The sequence below is a fragment of the Pagrus major genome, chromosome 15, assembly GCF_040436345.1.
Source record: "Pagrus major chromosome 15, Pma_NU_1.0".
In the NCBI taxonomy this organism is placed as follows: Eukaryota; Metazoa; Chordata; class Actinopteri; order Spariformes; family Sparidae; genus Pagrus; species Pagrus major.
The window spans coordinates 19,076,140-19,097,114 of record NC_133229.1 but is presented as its reverse complement, the minus strand read 5'-3'; the positions used below and the strand labels follow the sequence as shown (position 1 = coordinate 19,097,114).

At 41.1% G+C, this 20,975-nt stretch overlaps 1 protein-coding gene across 1 annotated transcript in view; it reads right to left on the bottom strand.

Moving 5' to 3' along the window:
• The window catches only part of slc24a3 (solute carrier family 24 member 3), a 69,065-nt gene that overhangs the window by 28,527 nt on the left and 19,563 nt on the right, over positions 1 to 20,975 (bottom strand). Inside the window, exon 2 of the mRNA XM_073482176.1 lies at positions 16,419 to 16,544. Coding sequence (XP_073338277.1) covers positions 16,419 to 16,544 — 126 coding nt within the window. The remainder of the gene's footprint in view (positions 1 to 16,418; positions 16,545 to 20,975) is intronic.

Sequence of the window (20,975 nt, the reverse complement as noted above, 5' to 3'; positions counted from 1 at the left end):
GATTACATATGCCGTCTCTTTAGCATTTGCCCTCCTGACACGGACTGTACCACCATTATCATCTGTAGAGCTCCATAAAGCTCCAGCCTGCCCTGCACATGCACCAACACTGGATGACAACATGCATTGTTCATCCACATGTGCTGTTCATTGTGGACACACGCTCCTCACTTTAGCCCCATCATATATCTGACATCCATGTCTACACAAACAGATGGGCCTGATATTAATCCCATCACACACACACCGCATGTTACTTTAATGTTCCTTTTATTCTCTGGCCTAACGTGATCCTGCTTTACATCCACTCAGCTGCAAGTCATGACATCACTCTGTATGACTGAGCGTGGCTTTCCTATGTATCATCTCACTGCACTCAGGCCGGTTCACTCTCAGTTTCGCTGATGTATATTGTAAGCTGTCGTCACTACATGAGAACCCTGCAGTACCTACATAGTTCTGTTGTTGCAGTGAACTTCTGATGTGTGGGAACGCAAGATCGAGGTGAAAGTCAGTTTAAATCGATGCAATCTGCATATTTTTCAGCAAAAACAAGCCTTGTATCTGCAGGTTGTGAGGGTTAGAGTAAGGATAATGAATTACAAGATAGTCATCGTATGTAGCAAGTATAGATATGCAGGTTGTGTATAGCTGCAGGGGTATATCATGATATCCTCATTTTCTGGGCTCTAATTGGTGATATCTACACATTGCAACAGCATTATGTTAGAAATGAGCTTGCAGCTGACTGATTAGAGTATGAAAAACATTTGAGCGTAGACACCAAAAATAAACCAAGTTGGAGGGGAGTGGAGAGAATTAGGAGTTATTAGGATTTGATATTGTTCATGTGGCAGAGAAAACAAGACAAAATCAAAATGACGTGTTTAAAAAGGTTTGCTTTCTGAATCCAAATGAGGCAAAACCACGCAACTGTGATGTATTTTGAATAGCAAAAAAACATGTTAATATGTGCCTATACAGATATGTTAGGTCTGTCTTCTCTGCCAACAGGAAGCCTCAGCTAAAGCCACTGTGACAGTGATCTCCAAACACAGTTCCAAACCACATTGATCATCTAATCACATTCAAGTGTCTACGACTTAAGAGAGATTTAGGGGCTTAAATGGAACATAATATTCATAGTAATGTTTTCATTGGTGTATAATCACCTGGAACTAAGAATCATTGTGTTTTTGTTACTAAAATGAGCCCTTTATATCTACAGAAGGAGTAGGTCCTATTCTACAGAGCCCGCCATGTTGCACCGCCATGTTTCTACAGAAGTGCAGAACGGACAAACTTAACACTGGCTGTAGAGAGGACCTTTTTCCTTTTGCATTCATGTTTTTAGTGAACGCCGTAGGGGAGGGTGAGAACATTTACAAAACAATCTTTTCAAGTAACTTTCTCTCACTGGGCATTGGCAAATCAGCTGGTTCTAGCTAGTTATCTGTAGCTAATTAGCCAATTGGGAACACAGCAGAAGCAGAAGTTTCTTCCAAATGCTTTTAAGGCACAAATGGATGTTTACATTTGCCTTGTTTGTCAAATCTTTTTTACATTCACACAAGGATGAAGCAGGGTGAAAAATCGGTAAATAAAATGTCCAACAACAATGTTCCCAAGCCTCAAATCACCACAGAACCATCCGCTTGGCTTGTGACTGATTTCCGACAAATATGAATTAAATGGAATTATGAAACCTAAATGCAAAAGAGAACATTGTGTGATACAGTCTTGAAAATATCTTTCCTGTACTCCTTTTGCAATCAGTAGGATGGAGTTGGATACAGAGTCAAACCAAAAAACGTTTCCTCATTGACATAGATACAGCATACTGTACACAGAGATTTGCCTGCAGGAGGCAGTGAGATCTCCATGACAAAATTTCTGTTCTGTATTCCAGTGTCCATGTCCCTGTCTCTCTCTTCCTGAACCCCCTGACTCGGGTCTGTCAACTCCGGCTCTTTAGTTTCCACCAGGAGAGTTTTGAAATGTAAACATCCCCCATGGAGCTGAGGAATGCAGAGCGGCACGTCGAGGCACCAGAGAGGGCCAAGCTCTGCTGCAAAGCCTCTGGTATGCCAACAGCTGGCACGGTGCACTGTTACTGGCTATCAACCATGCTGCAGTGAGAGAGAGACGCAGAGAGAGAGACGCAGAGAGAGAGAGAGAGAGAGAGAGAGAGAGAGAGAGAGAGAGAGAGAGGGCAGGTGTGTCCAGGTATGAAGCTGACATGCACAGGGAGAGAGATGTGGAACACTGCAGTATTGAAATATGCATTGGACATGGTGTGTGTCCTGTTCTGGCAACTTCTCCATTTTTGTAAAACACACACCAATGTATTAACACACACATGCACACAAAGTCCACTGGTAGGTCACACAGTTCACTGGTTGCCATGACAGCAGGGGGAGTAGGGTCTATTCCCACCAGCTAAAAATTTGCTGATTTGCCTGAGTGCAGAATGGTCCTAAAGAGTGTACCTCCATTACACACACACACACGTACGCACACGCAGTTGTAGTGACTTTAGCTAGGTTATAGTGTGGGTGCCGTGTAACTACTCGCTCCTGAGAGTTTGTTTGTGCTGGCTGCAGATCTGTGGGGGCTGTGACAGCATCTGGTATGCCTCTAATACATTCCTGTTGTTAAAGGGGAATTCCACTCTGTTTTAGAGACTATAACATATAACGTTAGCTGTAAATAATTTGGTATAATTACAGTGGTGTGTGTCCCCGTTTTGACTTATTCTGGCTAATTGGACCGCCTCATAATTTGAGGTTGGGCGATGATTTGCAGAGAATTTTCCATAGTCCATACTGTAAATTATCAAATAAAAAATGGTATCCAAATAATGTTCAAGCTTCAAATATTATCCCTGGTTGAGACATGCATAAACAATTTAAGGCCAGTCACTAATAAAGGCAGGGTGGCTGGGGGAAGATTATGTAATACTGATCAGTCTACTGCTGTTAGTTTCTCTTATTCACACAAATACTGTTTTCATATACTTTTTTTTTGTTTTTTAAACGCTTCTACTTTGCCTGTTTTTCTACTATGTTAAGCTATGAAGCCATTGTCGATAAAATATATAACTTCCTGCATATGGTATGTGTCACATTGAAAGTCAATCGCCCTGTGGCTGTCACCCCCATCCTGATGAAGTGCTTCAAGAGACTGCTTCTCCAGCACATCAAAGACAACATCCCTGCCAGCCTGGACCCTCACTAGTATGCTTTCAGAACAGATCGACAGAGGACGCCATACCTGCTGCTCTTCAAACACCTGGAGAATAAGAACAGGTATATGAGGATGCTGTTTGTTGACTTCAGCTCAGCATTCAACACAATCTCACCCATGAAGCTGATTGGAAAACTTAACACTTGAGTACTTGAGTACAACACTCTGCAACTGGAGTGACCCCAGAGAGTTTGGACTGGCAGTCACACCTCCTCTACGTTAGTGCTCAACCCCGGAGCACCCCAGGGCTGTGTGCTCAGCCCCCTCCTGTTTACACTGCACACCCATGACTGCACTGCCAGACATCAAGAGAACTCTGTTGTGAAGTATGTGGACGACACCACCATCAACACATTACAACGATGATAAAAAACAATCAGAGATCACAGTGGGAGGAAATCAACAATCTTGCAGAGTGGTGCACAGAGAACAATCTACTGCTCAACATCAGCAAAACCAAACAGCTGATTGTTGATTTTAGAAAAAAGGCAGCAAAGACGCCCCTTTCTACATCAGTGGAGCTGAGATGGAGCAGGTGAACAGTTAAAGGTTCGTGGAATTACTACCACTGTGAACCTATGTTGGTCATCGCACATTCCCACCCTGGTTTAAAAAAAAGCACAGAAAAGGCTCTACTTCCTATGGAAATTTAGGAAGGCTAAATTCCTGAGCAAGATTCTGGTCAGCTTTTACAGAGGAGCAATAGAAAGCATGGGAACATCACAAACTGACATGGTTTGTTCACGAGACAGGACAGGAAGGCTCTACAGCGGGTGATTAAAACCGCCCAGAACATTATTGGTACCCAAATACAGAACATCAGCGACATCGCTGAAGTGAGATGTCTACACAGAGCCCACAGGATATTAAAAGGCAACACCCACCCCAGCCACAGTCTGTTCACCCTGCTGCCATCTGGCAAGATACATTAGTATCCACTGTCATATCACAAGACTACAGAGCAGCTTCTTGCCCAGGCCGGGAGACTCTTGAACTCATCCTCAACAGTCCATTGTCTTAAATAGATATAGCAGGATTTAAGGACTCGTGTTTGATGCATGTGCTTGGAAACTGTATGTCTGATTGTAAATAAAGACAGGTGCTAATATTGTGTTTTCAAGATGTCTGCCTTTTTTGTCAATGAAAGACCTGCAGTGAAAACAGTGCATTTAATTGCCAAAAAGGTCAAAGGTTCATCCTTCACGCAACTGCTTCTACGGCCTCTAATAACAGGTCTAAGTCACAGGGGACGTTGCACTCCTCAGTAATTTCCTCAGAGTATTATACACTGACAAGAATCGTTTTTGCATGTGCACATGTGATGTTCAGGATGGACCCAGGGGGTAAATTCAATTCAAGAGAAGAATAACGAACGTCCCGCAGGGCTCCACACTAACACATTTATCTTTTTCACGCAGCAAGACGTCTGGCTAAAACACAGGTACAGACAATTAACATAGTATTTCCTTGAAAGTAAAACATCATCACACTGCTGGGATGTGTTTGTGTATATGTGGATTTCATGAGTGGAGCTGGTGTGTTTATGTAGGGTGATTTATTGGCTTTGTCAAAACATGATTCCCAACCAAATCCCCAGTTGAGTTCAACATCATTGTGATCATGTGGACATTAATCACTGCTGTCATTCATCAGTCAAACTGTCTCATCACACTGTTGCTAATATTGAGGTAAAATTTAGTTCTGGTTTGGTATAATCATTATCAGATCTTAATATATGTCACAGCATGTGATACAATATGTACTGATGGTTAATACAATAAAGTAAAGGTAGATAAGAAACATGGTTATTTACATCTCTTTAAACCATGGTCTGAGTGAATACTTGATTCTGATTGGCTGCTAGGTGTGAATGAATTCCTGATAAACACCTATGGAAAAACTAAGCAGTTCCAGAAACTGCCTGTTCTAATTCAACGCATGAGAGCTTGTATCTATAATGAATAATTATCCCTTACATACTGTATACAGAATCATCAAAGTTTGAATGGATTCCTCAATGTATTTGCCCGAAAATGCTGACTGAGTTACTTCAACAGTTTAGTTTCTGGCTGTCTCACCTGCATTTACCACTCTGCTGGTTTTAGCTTCTCCATCTGATCAATGGCAGGGAATGTAAAGGAAGAAAATGAATGACAGAACCAGATATGCTCTGCATTTCTAGTTAGAATTTCCCTTTATTTCAATGTGCTGAAGAAACTGACACATTCAACAAGTTCAATTCTATTCAAAGTCCCAAGTCATGTTGTGTTTGAGTGTAAAAACAAGTCATTATATACACAATCCACTAAATTTATTACAATTTCAACAAAGTAACCATATAAAAATTACAGAAGCAAAAGATTATTTCATAAATGTGTATTTATTGCATTCAACTAAACTTTGAATGAATTTTTGAACGCAAAATGTACCGTAGCATGTTATTCCAGTGCCAAGGGCTGTTTTACCAAATCTCATACATTCAAAGAGAGAATCGAATCCAGACCTGGCATCTGTATTCTTGCAGCATTTTCCAATCATCTCATCATTAAGTGCTTTTTATATGACTTTCTTTTGGGTGGCAGTCTGTAACAGTCAGAAGAGAACGACACTGCATTCTGTTTATCTAGAAAGAACTTCTCGGCAATCCACCAAAGTATCTTTCATGTCTTCTTAGCTATAAATACAGATCACACGGCACTAGCTCTCAGGACTATTTGGTCCTAAAGGATAACCATACTACATATAATACTATACGCTATACGAGTTAAAGAAGCTTTGTTGAAGCAACGTTACAAAACAACAAAAGGGAGATCTTTAATGCTATTATGTGAAGTGAGAACTATTTTTGGTCCATTATGAAACTGTGGTGGGACGTATAAGAGTGTGGCGGGCTGTCACAGTCTAGTTAATTAATGGGAAACACTGCTAAACCTCTTTTAATAGATAGTGAGCATTATGAATGGGGGCGTTTCATTTTAATTAACCTCTATTGCTTCATATGTATTGTAATTTTGTTTAACAGTTTTAAATATGTGTTGGTTTTTTTATTAGTGTTGTTATCAGGATGTCATTGCAATAGAGAGCTTTCTCCCATGGCCTTCCCTGTTTAAATAAAGATAATGATGATGATGATGATGATGATGATGATGATGATGATGATGATGATGATGACTTTCTGTGTGTCCTCAAATATCAATGGCAGCCTTTAAATTGTTTCTTGCCTCTGCTGTTATTTCATCGCCATGGAAAAAGGACTGTGCTGACACGACTGTCTCTGAAAACTGCCCCAGAAGGTTGAAGAGCTTCATGGCCCAATGGAATTAGAAGGTAAGCATGAAGGTAAGCAGACTAACACACACACACACACACACACACACACACACACACACACACACACACACACACACACACACACACACACACACACACACACACACACACACACACAAATTCACAGCCACACATAAACGGTCACTTAACGTTTCCCTGACACTTTCACACCTCTTTGTCCTGCATGGCCTGGCTCAGCAAAAGGTGAAGGAGAAAGCAAAGCTTGCAAACCAGGTTCTGCTAAAATGATAATCCACGTTATAAATAAGCAAGCAGACTGCAGTAAAACACACGAAAAACCTCCCAGACGTTGATGAAATCCGACACCTCATGTGTAGCCGGCCTTGATATTACGCTGCTGAGTAATATGACATTTAAGCCTTCATCTCCATATGTGTCTGGGGTTGGGTTTGTGTGTACATGTTCCCATGCAGACAAAAAGTAAGTGCAGTGACAGACTATGCATAATATCACACCATTATGCAGAATGTGGCCTGACTTCCCACTGCACGCAGAGGAGACACAGCAGTAAGTGTCAGATTCAAGCATGCGCACACACACACATACACACACATTCATGACAGTCTACTCAAAAAGGATGAAGTAACAATCTGCTACAACTGTTACAACTATATCACACCACTGAAAGACAGTGTCTGGGAGGAGAGCGGTTCTTAGCATCATTGCCTCGACATCCCAGCAGGTGTTTTCTTTATAGTGACACTAATGTGGTGGCTGACTACATCGTTGCCATGTTGCACTGTTGCCCCCCTCAAAGCTCCCGAACTACACCAGAGGCAGTGCATTTTGGTGAAATGATAGTTCACTTCTCTGTAAGTTCAGTTTGTCCCACAGCCAACTGTTAACCATCTGAGCGTTCACACAGATGGAGATGTGGATTACACTGCAGGAGAGGCTCGAGAGGTGTCTATTAATGTTTTGATACTTTCTCCACAGTGAACTCTGCTCACTGTTGGAATTCATTTTAAGTGCTTTGAAACCACAAAATGTTCCGGCCTCATTATCTTAAGATTATAAATATGTCCAAAACGTCTTTTTGATAGAATCGAACTATCCCGACTTGACATCTGAGCAACATCGCTGGATCTAATTCCCAGGGTTGCTCCACTGATCAAATAATAACCGTGATCACAATTTTGCTGTGCAGTTATTAATGCAACATTTAAGCTCAAGAGTCCAATTACTACCTCTAATAGCTTTCAATTGCTTCTCATGTTCTACATTCAACAAATTAGGCAAACTTACAGGAGGTGTCATCATTTGATGTAAGTGTGGAACAAAAGATCTGCAATGGTAATGACTGTAGTAGTAACTGTTTGGGGTGGCAGTAGCTCAGTCTGTAGGGACTTGGCTTAGCATCTTGCCGGTTCAAGACCCACTCAGACCAGTCAGTACAGAGCGTGGACTGTTAGCTGGAGAGGTGACAGTTCACCCCCTGGGCACTGTCGGGGATGCCCTTTAGCAAGGCACAAGACCCCTAGCTGCCTGGAGCGACTACAGCTGCCGTTTACAGCGCAGTCCCCTCACTGACACTTGTCTATACATTAATACATGTGCACGAGTGTATTACAATAATAGTGAAAACTTCCTCAAGGGGATGAATAAATATCTTCGTCTTCTAATGAGACCTGAGCCAGCTACATTCTCTCAATTCAGACCATTTGACAGGCACAAGCAAAATAGCCGTCACGAACATAACACAGTCCAAAAAGGCCTTGCAGTTACTGCTAACTGCGGTGGCTATGTGCTAACTGGGTTGATTGCTGAATGACAAGCTCAGGGGCTGCGTTGCCTACAGTGAGAGCTGCACATGGTTGTCATCGCTAACTGTATCCAACTACTTCATGTCTCACTCACATACCTAACATTATCATGATCAATGTAAACAACAGCAACATAGCTTGGGGATATTTTGGCTGCACTTTCTCTGCCGTTCTTGTGCAATTAGCTCGCTAATAGCTTCAGCAATGTGTCTGCATAGCCTTGTGGAAGTGTCCAGTATACGCTTATAAGAGTTTTGTCCTTTAGAAATATAACAAAAAATGTTTGTAGAATGACTTACCAAACCTTTCTTTAACGGTTAACTTGGAGAAATCAACTGTTTTGATTGTAACACAAAATAGCCCAATTTTTTTGATTCTTGATAATGTGCATCTCCTTTTCCTGTCTTAGACTTTGGATTATTTCGTGCTGGTGGGATTTCTTAACAGGAAATGATGCAATCTGAAGTGACAGAGAACCCCCCCCCCCTCCCCCACCCCCCAATACATACACATACATGCACACACACCCTCGCAGCTGGCCCGCAGTCTCTGACATGCCTAGTGAGCTTTCTTGGAGTGACAGATGGGCCGCGGGCAAGGAGGGGATGGCTTGGTAAACATACTCATATAATCACACACACACACACACACACACACACAGACAGAGGTACACTTACACATGTAATTGTCCCCACATCCGCACACAAGCTGGCATCATGCTCTCTCCTGCCTTCGCCCACAGTCTGTGTTCGTGGCTGGAACCCCAGGGTGTCACATACATTGGGCTACATGACCTGCCTGCCTTTCACAACCTGTTTGTTCTCCTACCCTGCTAAACACCACAGGCCACACAACAGCAACAGCTAGCCTGCTTCATGGGTTATGATATCTAAATAAATCTGCAGAGGTTTCTTTCATAAAGAATGGAGCTGGAGCTGATGTTGCTAAATGAATATATTATTTTATATATATATATATATATATATATATGTGTATATATATATATATATATGTGTATATATATATATATATATATATATATATATATATATATATATATATATATATATATATATATATATATATTGTCTAAGGTTAACCACTCAAAGACAATACAGCTTTAATATGTCTTTGAGTTTAAAGGATGGTATTTAGTGACCGTCTATCCCATACTCTGAAGACTTGATATGAATATGCAAGCTGATATACAATAAATATTCACGTTTTACTAAGAAACTATTTGGAATTGGTTTCCAAATAGTGCAATTCCTACTCATCTTAGTGACCCCTTGATGTTTTCAGAATGCTAACATGCTCACAACAGCTGTGGCCCAAATCTCTCCCTCATTCATCCATTCACTACTCCCTTCGGAGCAACAGACACTCAGTAGTTAATTCTATAGTGATCAGTAAAATGAGATGTTTAACTCTTAGTGGTGATGCAAAAATTATAATGAGTCTAACAACTGTAGCATGTCATGACTTTTAATTTCACATCCATGTTATTGCATTGTATTGCAGGACTGTTAGCATAAAGTAGTGTACAAGCCTTGGAAATTACATTCCAGTGGCGGTCAGTAAATATAATGCACTATATAGTAAACTGGGAGTGATATTAGGACTATCTTGGTTTAAAATGTTAGTATGCTTACTCTAATTAGCACTTAACATGAAGTACAACTGAAACAGTCATGAACCAAAGTGTTCAGCATGGTGATGTTTTTGACACTAGGTTAAAGGTCAGCAGATCACCAAAGTTATTGCAATAGAGTGCTGCAGGGATGATGTATTTTTGTAGGATCACCTGGTAGTTAGCATCGCTCTGTTCCCTCAACAAAAAGGCCTGCTGGGTGTTGGAGTATTACCCAAAATAAGCTCTGTGGCAAAAACAAGTTTATGATACTCACACTTTTTGTTCAGCAAGATAATCTTCACAGATGAACACCACTTTTATGATTTTAACGTGACTTTAACGTCACCACCACTAAGCTTCTTCCTAGGTTATACTTTACACACTTTAGCTACTATAAACTGATCTACAAGTTGTAAAGTTAGAGTTGGAATAGTTTGCACCTAAAGCCTGCCTGTAAAGACAGACTAGTGAGTAGATGAGTTTCCAATTTGGTCAGGATGATGTTTAATGTCCTGGACAACCTTTGGTGACTAATTTAGCTACTTGTTAGCAACCGTTTTTTAAGACACATTAACAGCTTTATAGTTCGCATGTTGGGCATTTACTCATATGTTTTATGCTGTAGAACAAAACATGAAGGTTTGTGTTGACCACAGGCCTTGTTTCAGACATCTACTGAAAAACCATTCAAAAAAACCCATTGACTTTTAGACGAGGGAAACATAAGTGGAAAAAGCTAACTTATGTCTGGGTTTTAGGACTCATTCCTGTGGCACTATTCATCTGGAAACATGACAGTGAGTTCTACATTTTGCGGCAATCGATCCACTAGTTGTTAAGATATTTCACTCTGAACAAAAAAAGCTTGAACCTTAGGACAGTATTTGAGAGAGGACAGGGGGATCACCAAAGTCATTAGGATTCATCATCTGGGAACCATGAATGTTTGTACTAAATTTTAAATTAATCTCCCTCCCCCAAAAAACGTTCCATCCAGCATTTTTAAGTCGGAAGATCTAACAGCACAAATCCCTGTATTTCCTGTTGTCTCTTGTTTCTATTATTCCTCATGAAGTTCCCTCCCTGTGGCTCTGAATGTTTTCAGAAACCCAGTTTCAACAATTTTTAGCTGCCTTCATTCTGCCAGAGCCTTCTCTAGATAGACTCTGTCTTTCAGGTTCACTCTGCCTCAGTGTGCAGTAATGGAAAAAGGGAAAATGGTCCCATTAAGCAGATAATTAGCTGCATGTTAGAAAAACCTGCAGTACACATGCTGTTTATCATGCTGTTCTGTGAGTCAAGGCAGCGGTTGTTCATGTGTTTTTAAAAGGAATTTACAAAGCATTTGACTTTGAGAGATGAGGCAAAACTGCAGCAGGACTCAGCACTGACAGTACTGACTGGGAAATAAAGGTCTAAAGTCTAAACCCCGCCGGCTGCTCCTCAAGGCTGCTACAACACTGGTTCATTACACCTTGCAATATGGAAGACAAAATCTAATAATTAAATAATATGAAAGTTGAATGGAACAGCATAGTATAGCTATTCTTAGAACTTTCCCAGGAAAGAGTCCAAAAATGTTTAGTCTGCAGTTTGTGCCATGAGGTCACTATAATTAAAAGGTTTGTGAGCATAAAAGTGATTCATAAATGTCCTGCCAGTCTGTGCTAGTTAGATTCTGAGCATGCAAAGTTGCTGGGGTACTTAGAATTGGAGGGTATGATGGTCATTTTTGTGCATTACCTAACACATTTTGTGTATTTATACTAAAATAGCATATGGATTTGCTCCCTGAAAAACAATATCATTTGAAGATTGCATTATGTTGCTACAGTGGACTTAAAGAATGCCCTGAGGTTGATTTTTTGGCCTTAGGATGGGGTATAAGTCAAAAATGGAACGAGTTAATCATCAGGAGAGCATGAATGTGTTCTGCAACTTTCACAGCAATTTGGTCATCGGGTTTTGATGTATGTTAGGTAAGGCGAAAGTTTTGGCCAGTTGTGGGACTACAGAAAAGGTTAGACGGTTACCAGTAGTATAGCGATTGATCCTCTTTGGACTATGATTTTCATGGCCAGAAGTTTCAAAACAGCTTATGTTTAAAAGTGCTGCTCAAACCCCACAAAAACAAACCCTCACAGAGAGAAGTGAACGATCCAGAACAGTGTTTGTTTCATCAGCGAAACACTACTCAAGAAATAAAAACTAAACAATGTGAAAGACTGAAAAAACGGTCAAATGAACATGGCTGTTCTCAAAGTCATACTCAACGACCTGCATGCATCTGTGTAATCACACATCAGTTGCTCCCGACCAAAATCATTGTTCAAGTCAATCAAAGAAGTCAGTTGCCATGGCACACGCACACGCACACACACACACACACACACACACACAAATAAATACACACATTGTAATACGCCCCAGCTTGTTTGCGGTGCATGAGCAGAAAGGAGAAAGTCCGCCATTGTAAACATGACTATCTCTAATCCAACACAGTCCACTGTTATAATAGCTGAATGTGTATGTGTGTGTTGGTATTTGACCTTAGAAGGATGGAAAATGACAAAAAAGCTGCAGCCATGCCAAACATGAGCAGAAACAAATGTGTGCGCTGTTTTGTTGCTTCACATACATGCACGTCTATGTTTGTACATGAAATTCCTTCAGTGTTGGAGCACGTCTGTGTACTGGATTTAGTCTGCTGTGTGTACGTGGATGCGTTGTGCTGTCTGTATACTGTGTGTGGTGAGTTGAGGGGAGGAAGTTAAGTGCCATTGATCTGACCAATTACAACACAAACAGAGTGCTGGAGAGACAGTCGCTGCTGTAGGAATGCATAGAAACATCTCTTGTGACAGATTAGAGGAGACTTTTCTGAGTTCTGTGTCTGCTGCTGTGAGCACTGATGGAGAGTTTAACCCAGACTCTCGAGTGCGGTTGGTAAAGCTGTCGGTGTTACTGTTTACCTGCACAGGTAATCAAACTGAGTTTAATTAAAAACAATAAATCAATCTGCTTCATATTAATTTAATTGGTGACATTTTCTAATCTGCATGTCTTCCATTTTGTTTTTGTTTGTTTGGTGCTGCTGGTGCTTTGTGCTGTACTTCTCCTGTCAATCAAATACTGCCAATGCTAATCTAACTTGTCTTTTGGCATTGACTAAATACACCGTCATATTTGTGTGAAATCAGGGGCGGTCATGAGGCCTGATGAAGGTCTAGTATCTCAGGCATTCAGTTTATTCAGTCATATAAACAAGGACTGTTTGTTTGTTCAGTCATGAACATCAAATAATTTTCTCTTCTAATCAACATATTTTCGCCCAAACTACATAGTGCACTTTTAACGGCGGGGCGGCACAATATATTATATTGTTTCAGCATCGACATCACAATGTGCACAGGATGTGCAAAGTCAAATAAAGTAAATCACCTCAAACACGTCATGCCACAACTTTTTTGCTGCTTTACAAATAGGAAACTCACATGGTTCTAATCGCTCAGCTAATCTAAAGGAGACAACCGTCTAATATTACATAATATAGTCTTTGGATACATGGGGGTTTGTTGCTTGAGAGTGACATGCAGCCCCTGCATACACAGTGAAACACAATCATTTTTGATTCATATATCACAGAAAGCAGGGTTTGTTTGTTTGTTTTGTTTGTTTCTTATAACGCACTCCACTACAAAATCACCCCAATCATTCTTGAATGATTATTTTTTTCCAAATAGAGCTATTCAAAGGTTAATTTAATTGTCATTCAACAACACAGGGTTGGACAACAAAGTGCAAGTTGTAGTCCCTTTATGCTATAAACAAAAAAAAATTACGGTGGAGTGTTGATGAGTTCAGGAGTCCCGCAGCCTGAGGAAAGAGAAGCTGCTTTGTAGTTCGGTTTTATGGCAGCGGATACTTGTGTAACTCTTGTCAGTCAAATTATCTGCTGAAAATTCCTGTATTTTTTAAATTTGCAGTACAGTACATTTCACAAAAAAATATTTAAAAATGTTGTAGTTGTTGTTATGTTGTTGTTGTAGTGTCAGTTTTTTCCAATATTGTGCAGCACTTATTAACGGTAAAGTATAAAGAAACCAAATTCTGACATAATAAACTTAAAAATAAACATCTATCAAACAATCTATATCCCATCTGATGAATGGTGCTGTTGGTTCAACATTAACAGAATATTTGCAGTATACCTCCTGATGCACATGTACGTCCCACAAACAGCATCATTTGTGTTCAGCTGAATCCGGCACAGTACAGTTCAATTGATTTTCTCAGTTGAGGGAGGCACATAGACCCCAGCTGGCCTGAGCCAACAGCATAAGGAGCAACGTTATTTTGGGGAATTTGCCGTCACGTGTCCGAGCTCCATTGTTCCGTACTGCAGTCAAGCCAAAGCCACTAAAAATAGGACCAAGGCTATTTCCCCCAAACTGTTTCTGTGAAAGATAAACAACAATTGCAATATATTTGTTTCCCCCCAATTGAGGCATCTGGGGCCCATTCCTACATTTATCCTACTCCCTTATTCTTCTACCATACAGTGCTTATCTCTCTTACAAAGGCAAAGACCGCTCACTGAAAAACTGTCTGTCTCCCTCATTAAATCCTTAATCTTGGACCTTTTTGTCTGGCAGGAGGGTGAAATAATTTGACTTGTTTGTCCTGTAATTCATCCTAAAACAAGAAGGGTTCATCTCGGTTATTTCAAGACATTGTCATTTGGTTTAGAGTCTAATCTTGCAGGAAGTTAAACAAATCCAATTAAACACTCTGCCCGAGATTTTCACTTGTTTTGCGAACAAAAAGGATTTGATGCTCCACATGAGATTAAATATTTGTTTAGAGGGATTCGTGCATGCACGTGTTACCACATCAGTGGCAAATCTGTACCTCCATGGTGTGTGTGCGCAGCGTTTTTCCGTGCATGTGTGTGTGCCGTATCTTTCCTGGCTCTGTGCATGGCAAGAAAGCTCTATGGCTTGAAATTGAAGTGATGATTGTATCTGTCCCAAAAAAAAAAGACACCCGAGAGAGATAGAGACAGAAAGAAAAACACAAAGAAGAAGCAGGAGACAGTAAGTGCTCCGGGGGGGATGAGAAAGCTAAACAGATGATAATAGAGCGATGGAGAGAAGGAGTGAGTGAGGCGTAAGGACCATGTTGTGAAGGCCCCTTTTAGTGCAGGGAAGCAGGAATAATCCCCATTAAGGTAATTAGTGTTTCAGGAGATAAAGCATAATTAAACAGAAACAGGCTATAAATTACCGTATGTGCTGTCTAAATATGACTCATCTGTACAAATTCAGTCCGACTGCAGATTGGTATGTCTCTGCATCCTCAGACTACAGGCAGTGTGTGACGAGTGTGTGTGCATGTGTGCATTAGATGGGGGCGGTGTGTTTACAATGAGATCAAGAGAATGCTTGGCAGGACGTCAGTCTTGTAAAGCCCCAGGATTCCACATGGAAAACACTCACACACTCCGCGCCATGGGGAAAACACACGAAGACACACACACACACACGCACAGACACACACACACAAACCGACAAGCCCAGAGAGAAAACAAACATACGGCATGAGAGCTTTTGATACACACCGAGGAGGAGACTAGCAGACACACAGGGATACACATGCAGTCTGCGTTGAATTTGGGGAAAAGCAGAGGATTTCTACCTGGGAGTTTCATCAGCTTTCATCGTAATGTCAACATCCCCCTCACTTTCTCTCTCTGTTTGTCTCCAGCTCCTCACCAGAAGGAGTGCCGTTCATTTTTCATCTGCAGCTAAGCTCATCTGTAGCCAGCTCTCATGAGACTGAATCATGTGTGTGTGTGTGTGTGTGTGTGTGTCTGTGTGTGCACAAAAAGGTTTTTCTTGCGTAACAAACCTGATTTCTATCATCATACAGGATACTAACCCTCCCTGTTTAATAACCACTACTACATATTGAAGGATGAATATAGGAGAGTCATTCACAACAAACTTCACAGTAAGAGCCCATAGACATGCTAGCTGCTCTGTGTAGCTGCAACATTATGTAACTATTGACCTAGAATATAGGTAGAATGGTGCCTCTGTCATCCTCATTCTGCACCCCAAACACCTGTATTTGCATTATTTTGACTTGGGGGACAGGCTACTATCTCCCACGAGAAACATTACACACCAACAACTATGTTGATTAAGCTGGATCATATTTAATGGCGACATTTTTTTCTGGTTCTCTCTCTGATGTCCTCCAGCTGAGCTCTGCCCTCAACTCATGGTAGTTAACAGAGTTTCCCTGATGGACAGAAAGCTTTACTTGCCCCTGAGTAAAGCCTTTCCTCCTATGCCAGGATGAGAACTGGTGCCAGACTGGCTATGCAAAACTAGCAAATGAAGCATCACAGCCAGTCTTACCTGGTTCTGTGCAGTTTTTTTCAGGCTCAGTGTAGAGCTTAGACCCGTTTTCATAGACTTCTTGTAGAAGGTGACGACTCTCCCACCTGGCGCCCTCCTCAACGATGGAGCTGGAAACGTGATATCCTGAAAGAGTCAGAAGAAAAAGACAGAAAAGAGAGATGATGGATTGGTTCCATAAATAACTTATTTTTGTGCTGCAAACTAACAATCAGACAAACCATTGGCTGCTCTATCCCAGGGCACTTGGCTGAGTGAAGGACACTGAATGCATCTCGTTGCATTCAACAAACTTTGTTTTATGTAACAAAATAAAAGCACTTTCAAAGAGACATTTGATATTTTTTTTGCAATTTCTACGGACATTCTTTTTTTATTCGTAAAATAGATGCATGTTGTAATGTGCACTTTAAATGTGCCCTCATGCACTCACGTGCACGAACAGCATAATGGCCGTGATGCACAAGCTCTTAGTTCTGCAGTTAATTGACACTCCTGAATACTCCAAACCTTCCCCTCGCCCCACAGAACAAAGGCAGATGAGACATGCATCTTGTGTCACCACACTCCTGCGGGAGCATTAGTACGGCAGCACGCTGAGCACCGCGAGGCCAATCATTCCAGCTCAGTCATCTGGGTCACAGTATCCTCAAGCGCCCCATCTCCAACCCATCTCCTCTCCCACCATGCAACAGGCCCTGACATAGGTGCAGAGCACGCCGGGGCTTCTATAAATAGCAGCGTGCTCTGCTATATTTATCAAAACGCAGAAACATGAAGCATTTGCAGCGTTTTACAAACAGCTATGTCGCAGGAGGAAGGAAGAACAGATCGGCTGGAACAGGATGATTAAGAGTGATGTTAGTAGCTGTTGTAGTATGGCAGTTTTATGATAAATACATGCTTGGAGGCATATGTTCACACCAACAACTGACCATAAGACAAAAAGACCTAAGTCTTTGACGTGCAATGCAACAAAGATGTTAATCCCTGACAAAATGTGTTATCACCTCAGTAACATCAACATATTTTGGATTGATTATTGGATTGTAACATTTAATGTTGTCTAACCACCTGTCCTAAAGACATATCTCAAATAGCATTTATTGAAAAGGGTCAGCACAACCAAATTACTAAAAATATAACATAAAAAAAGGAGCTGATTTTTTTATCAATTTCAAGGACAGTGTGAAACCCTGAGCGGGAAAGTGGATTCCGTCATCCACTTGGACTTGTGTCCTTGCGCATGGGAATGCGCATGGGACAAACTCATAGAAAAACCTCCGCTATCCTCTCCTAGAGATCAAAAACTCCACAGGGACCTGTAACCTGTGTACTTCCTGGTATTAAGTACTATACTTTTTGTATCTATTATTAATTCCACTGCTCTATAGGGGTGTCACGATTCTCAAAATCCACAATTTGATGTAATTTTAAGGTAGTGAATCAATTTGGTTTGGGAATAGCTGATTTTGATTGATTTTCAGTTTTGAATCAAAATAGTGACAGAGCTACTGCTACATATAAACCACACTTTCTCTCGGGGACATTATTTCCAATGTCAGACTGCTTAATGTTTTTTGGATCAATGAAGTGAAGAAATGTAAGGTATTTTTCATTTGCTGGATTTGCCCAAAACACAATGTTTCTCATGAACTGTTTCAAATAATGTATTTTATTATGTCATTGGTATCACAATTTGCATATATGGTGACTGAAGATTTCATCCAAATCTCTACTCAGCATTAAAAAAAAGTAATGACATCCCTTTACAGAAACAATGTCTGTTTCTGTAGACGGATGTCATAACTTCTTTTTTAATGCTGTAAGCAAGTTCCCATTCACCTATACTGTATTAAAGTCTCAGAGAAGGATGTCTCAAACATGGACAAGTAAAACCGAAACCGTCTGCATGACTAGAAACAACAAGGTACATGAACAGAGCCTTCAGTATCATCTGTAAAAGACATGTGCGTTTTATATAAAAAACAAACACAAAGCACAGCTGTGCAGTGACACTTGATTACAGTGTGTGGTTCTATAAAGAGAAGTGAAGGGTGAAATCTGCCAAGCTGCATCACTGCCAGAGCTTCTATACAACTGTGACGCCTTTTGCCCTCTTACTGTATGCTCTTCCCCTGAGCCAATGTTTCTGTGTGTGTGTGTGTGTGTGTGTGTGTGTATATGTGTGTATGTGACATTAGTAGAAGACATTGAACAACTTTACAGCTTGAAACACACTCCACAGGAGTCCTCTCTATCTCTTGTCATTATTAAATAACTTGAGTCTGTGGTCCATTAGACAGCGTGCGCGCGCACACACACACACACACACACACACACACACAAGAACCAGAGGTATAGTAGATGTATACTATTTACAATGTAAGTACACACACACACACACACACACACACACACACACACACACACACACTTAGACACAAACAAACAGACGTTGGTAAGCGTTTTATACTGCTTGTGGTCCAGTGAGGCAGAATGCATCATCACTGCTGAGGTTACTATGGTGACTTGACGTAACAGATAAGAGTGCATGACATAACCCTGAGCAACATGCGCACACATTAAAAGACACACACAACAATGAATAACTAAGCTACAAGTAAATGCCATCACGTGAGCTGTGCACCGTCAGTCACGCAGGTAAACAGGCTCCTGACAGCAGATAGAGGGCTCCACACTGTAGTAGTTCATAGAGAGGAATGTGAGCCATGTTGTTCTGACTCATGTTGCACTATCAAGAGATTATGTTTAGTTCTGTTTCTGCTGTATATTTTTGTGGGTCATGTGGGTCATGAGTTTGGCAATGTCTGTTGGTATATGTAAGATATCTTAACCACTACTGACCAGTTTGGAATAAAGTCTGGTATTATTAGTGATCCCCAGAGGATGATACCTAATGGCTTTGTTGACCTTATTACCTTTGATCTAGTGCCATTGTCAGGCCAAGTGTCCTCATGATAAAGTCTTTGGTCCATGTCAAAGTATCTCCAAATCTAATGCCCTGATTGTCTTTTGGTCATGGACCTTTAATAATGAGGCAGACTGGGGATTTCTGGCACAATTCAATCTACTTCCAATGTGCACGAAAAAGGAAATATAATTCCTGGGCTCCTATACTCAGTAAGTCTGTCTGGTGACCCTATTAACCTTTCCTTTAATGCCAATTTTACGTCAAAATTTCCATTTGTACAAAAAGGATTCATGGCATCTAATCAGCAGGTGTCCTGAGCATATTCATGCTCTCTCGGGCATTAACTCTCTGTCCTTGGCGTTCCATTACCTATTTCTAGTGCTCAAGAGTCCTCAAGAAATAATGTGATTTAATGACATTCAGAATTCAGTCCATAAAAACCAACTGCATATACATTTAAACAGCATTTAAACACAAACGCTATTGGTTTGCCCTCAGGGTGAGGTCCCTCCACCTAATGCATGTGAGTTAAGGGCACTGGCACTCAAATATTGACTGCACCATTTTTGCTGTGAGGCTTGCTGTGTTGCACTTGGGTGAGTAGTGCTAGCACCCCTGGACACTCCTCAGTGTAGTCTGCCTCTGCACAAGTGGCCTCAGCCCAGTTTTGTTTGATTTGCGTTGGACTGGCAGCTTTAATATTTTAAAGCCCTGTAGAGCTGAGGGGAACTGCTCAACTCAGTGTGAGCAACTCCTTTTAAAATTACAGTCATTTGTTCCTTTGCTCAAAATATTGATTGGTACAACTCAAACGATTGAGAGAAAATGGAGAAAAAGTATTTAATACTAGGTGAATTAACGTACGCGTATGTTGCTGGATTTCCCTGCAGATTTCAGACAGTATGGAGATGTGCCAAGATGTGCTGCACCTGCAGGAACCACCCACCTCACAGATCTAGGCTAGCAGTGTATGTGTGAGAGGTGTGTGCATGTGCATGTGCAAGTGCAAGTGCAAGTGCATGTGCATGTGCGTATATAAAGAATACTTCAGGGGAATCTTAAACATCAGGAGAGCTGGAGTGAACCTCAGAAATATTCTACCCATCTATGTCTCCACTACATTCATCCATCCACTTCTCTCTCCCTCTCACTAACACACTATTCCATGTTGGTCAAAGTCCTATGTCTATAGGTCCAAGCCGACCCCAAAACGTCACATAACAGGGCTGCCCATCGTTCTTCACTGTCATGTTTAATTAGCTACTTTATCTTCATTAGCGTCCCTTGGCAGGCTTGTGTGTGTGTGCATGTGAGTACATATATGTGTGCATATTTCTCTGTCCATGAAAATGAGTCCACGTGTATCCGTGTGACAATATGTTTCTATGCGTAACATGTATTCTGTGTGTATTTATTTCTAGAGTGTATATTTGTGTGCAGGGTCATCAGTCGTCCGTTTAAGCGCTGTATGCATGTGTGCGCTAGTGAGTGCGAGCTACAACCTCGTCCCTGGAGAGAAAGGAATCAGGCCACGCGCACGTGGCTCCTACTATACGGGCCTATACCATACTGTACATGATACCAACATCCTTGGCTCCTCATCATAGGACCTTCAATATCTA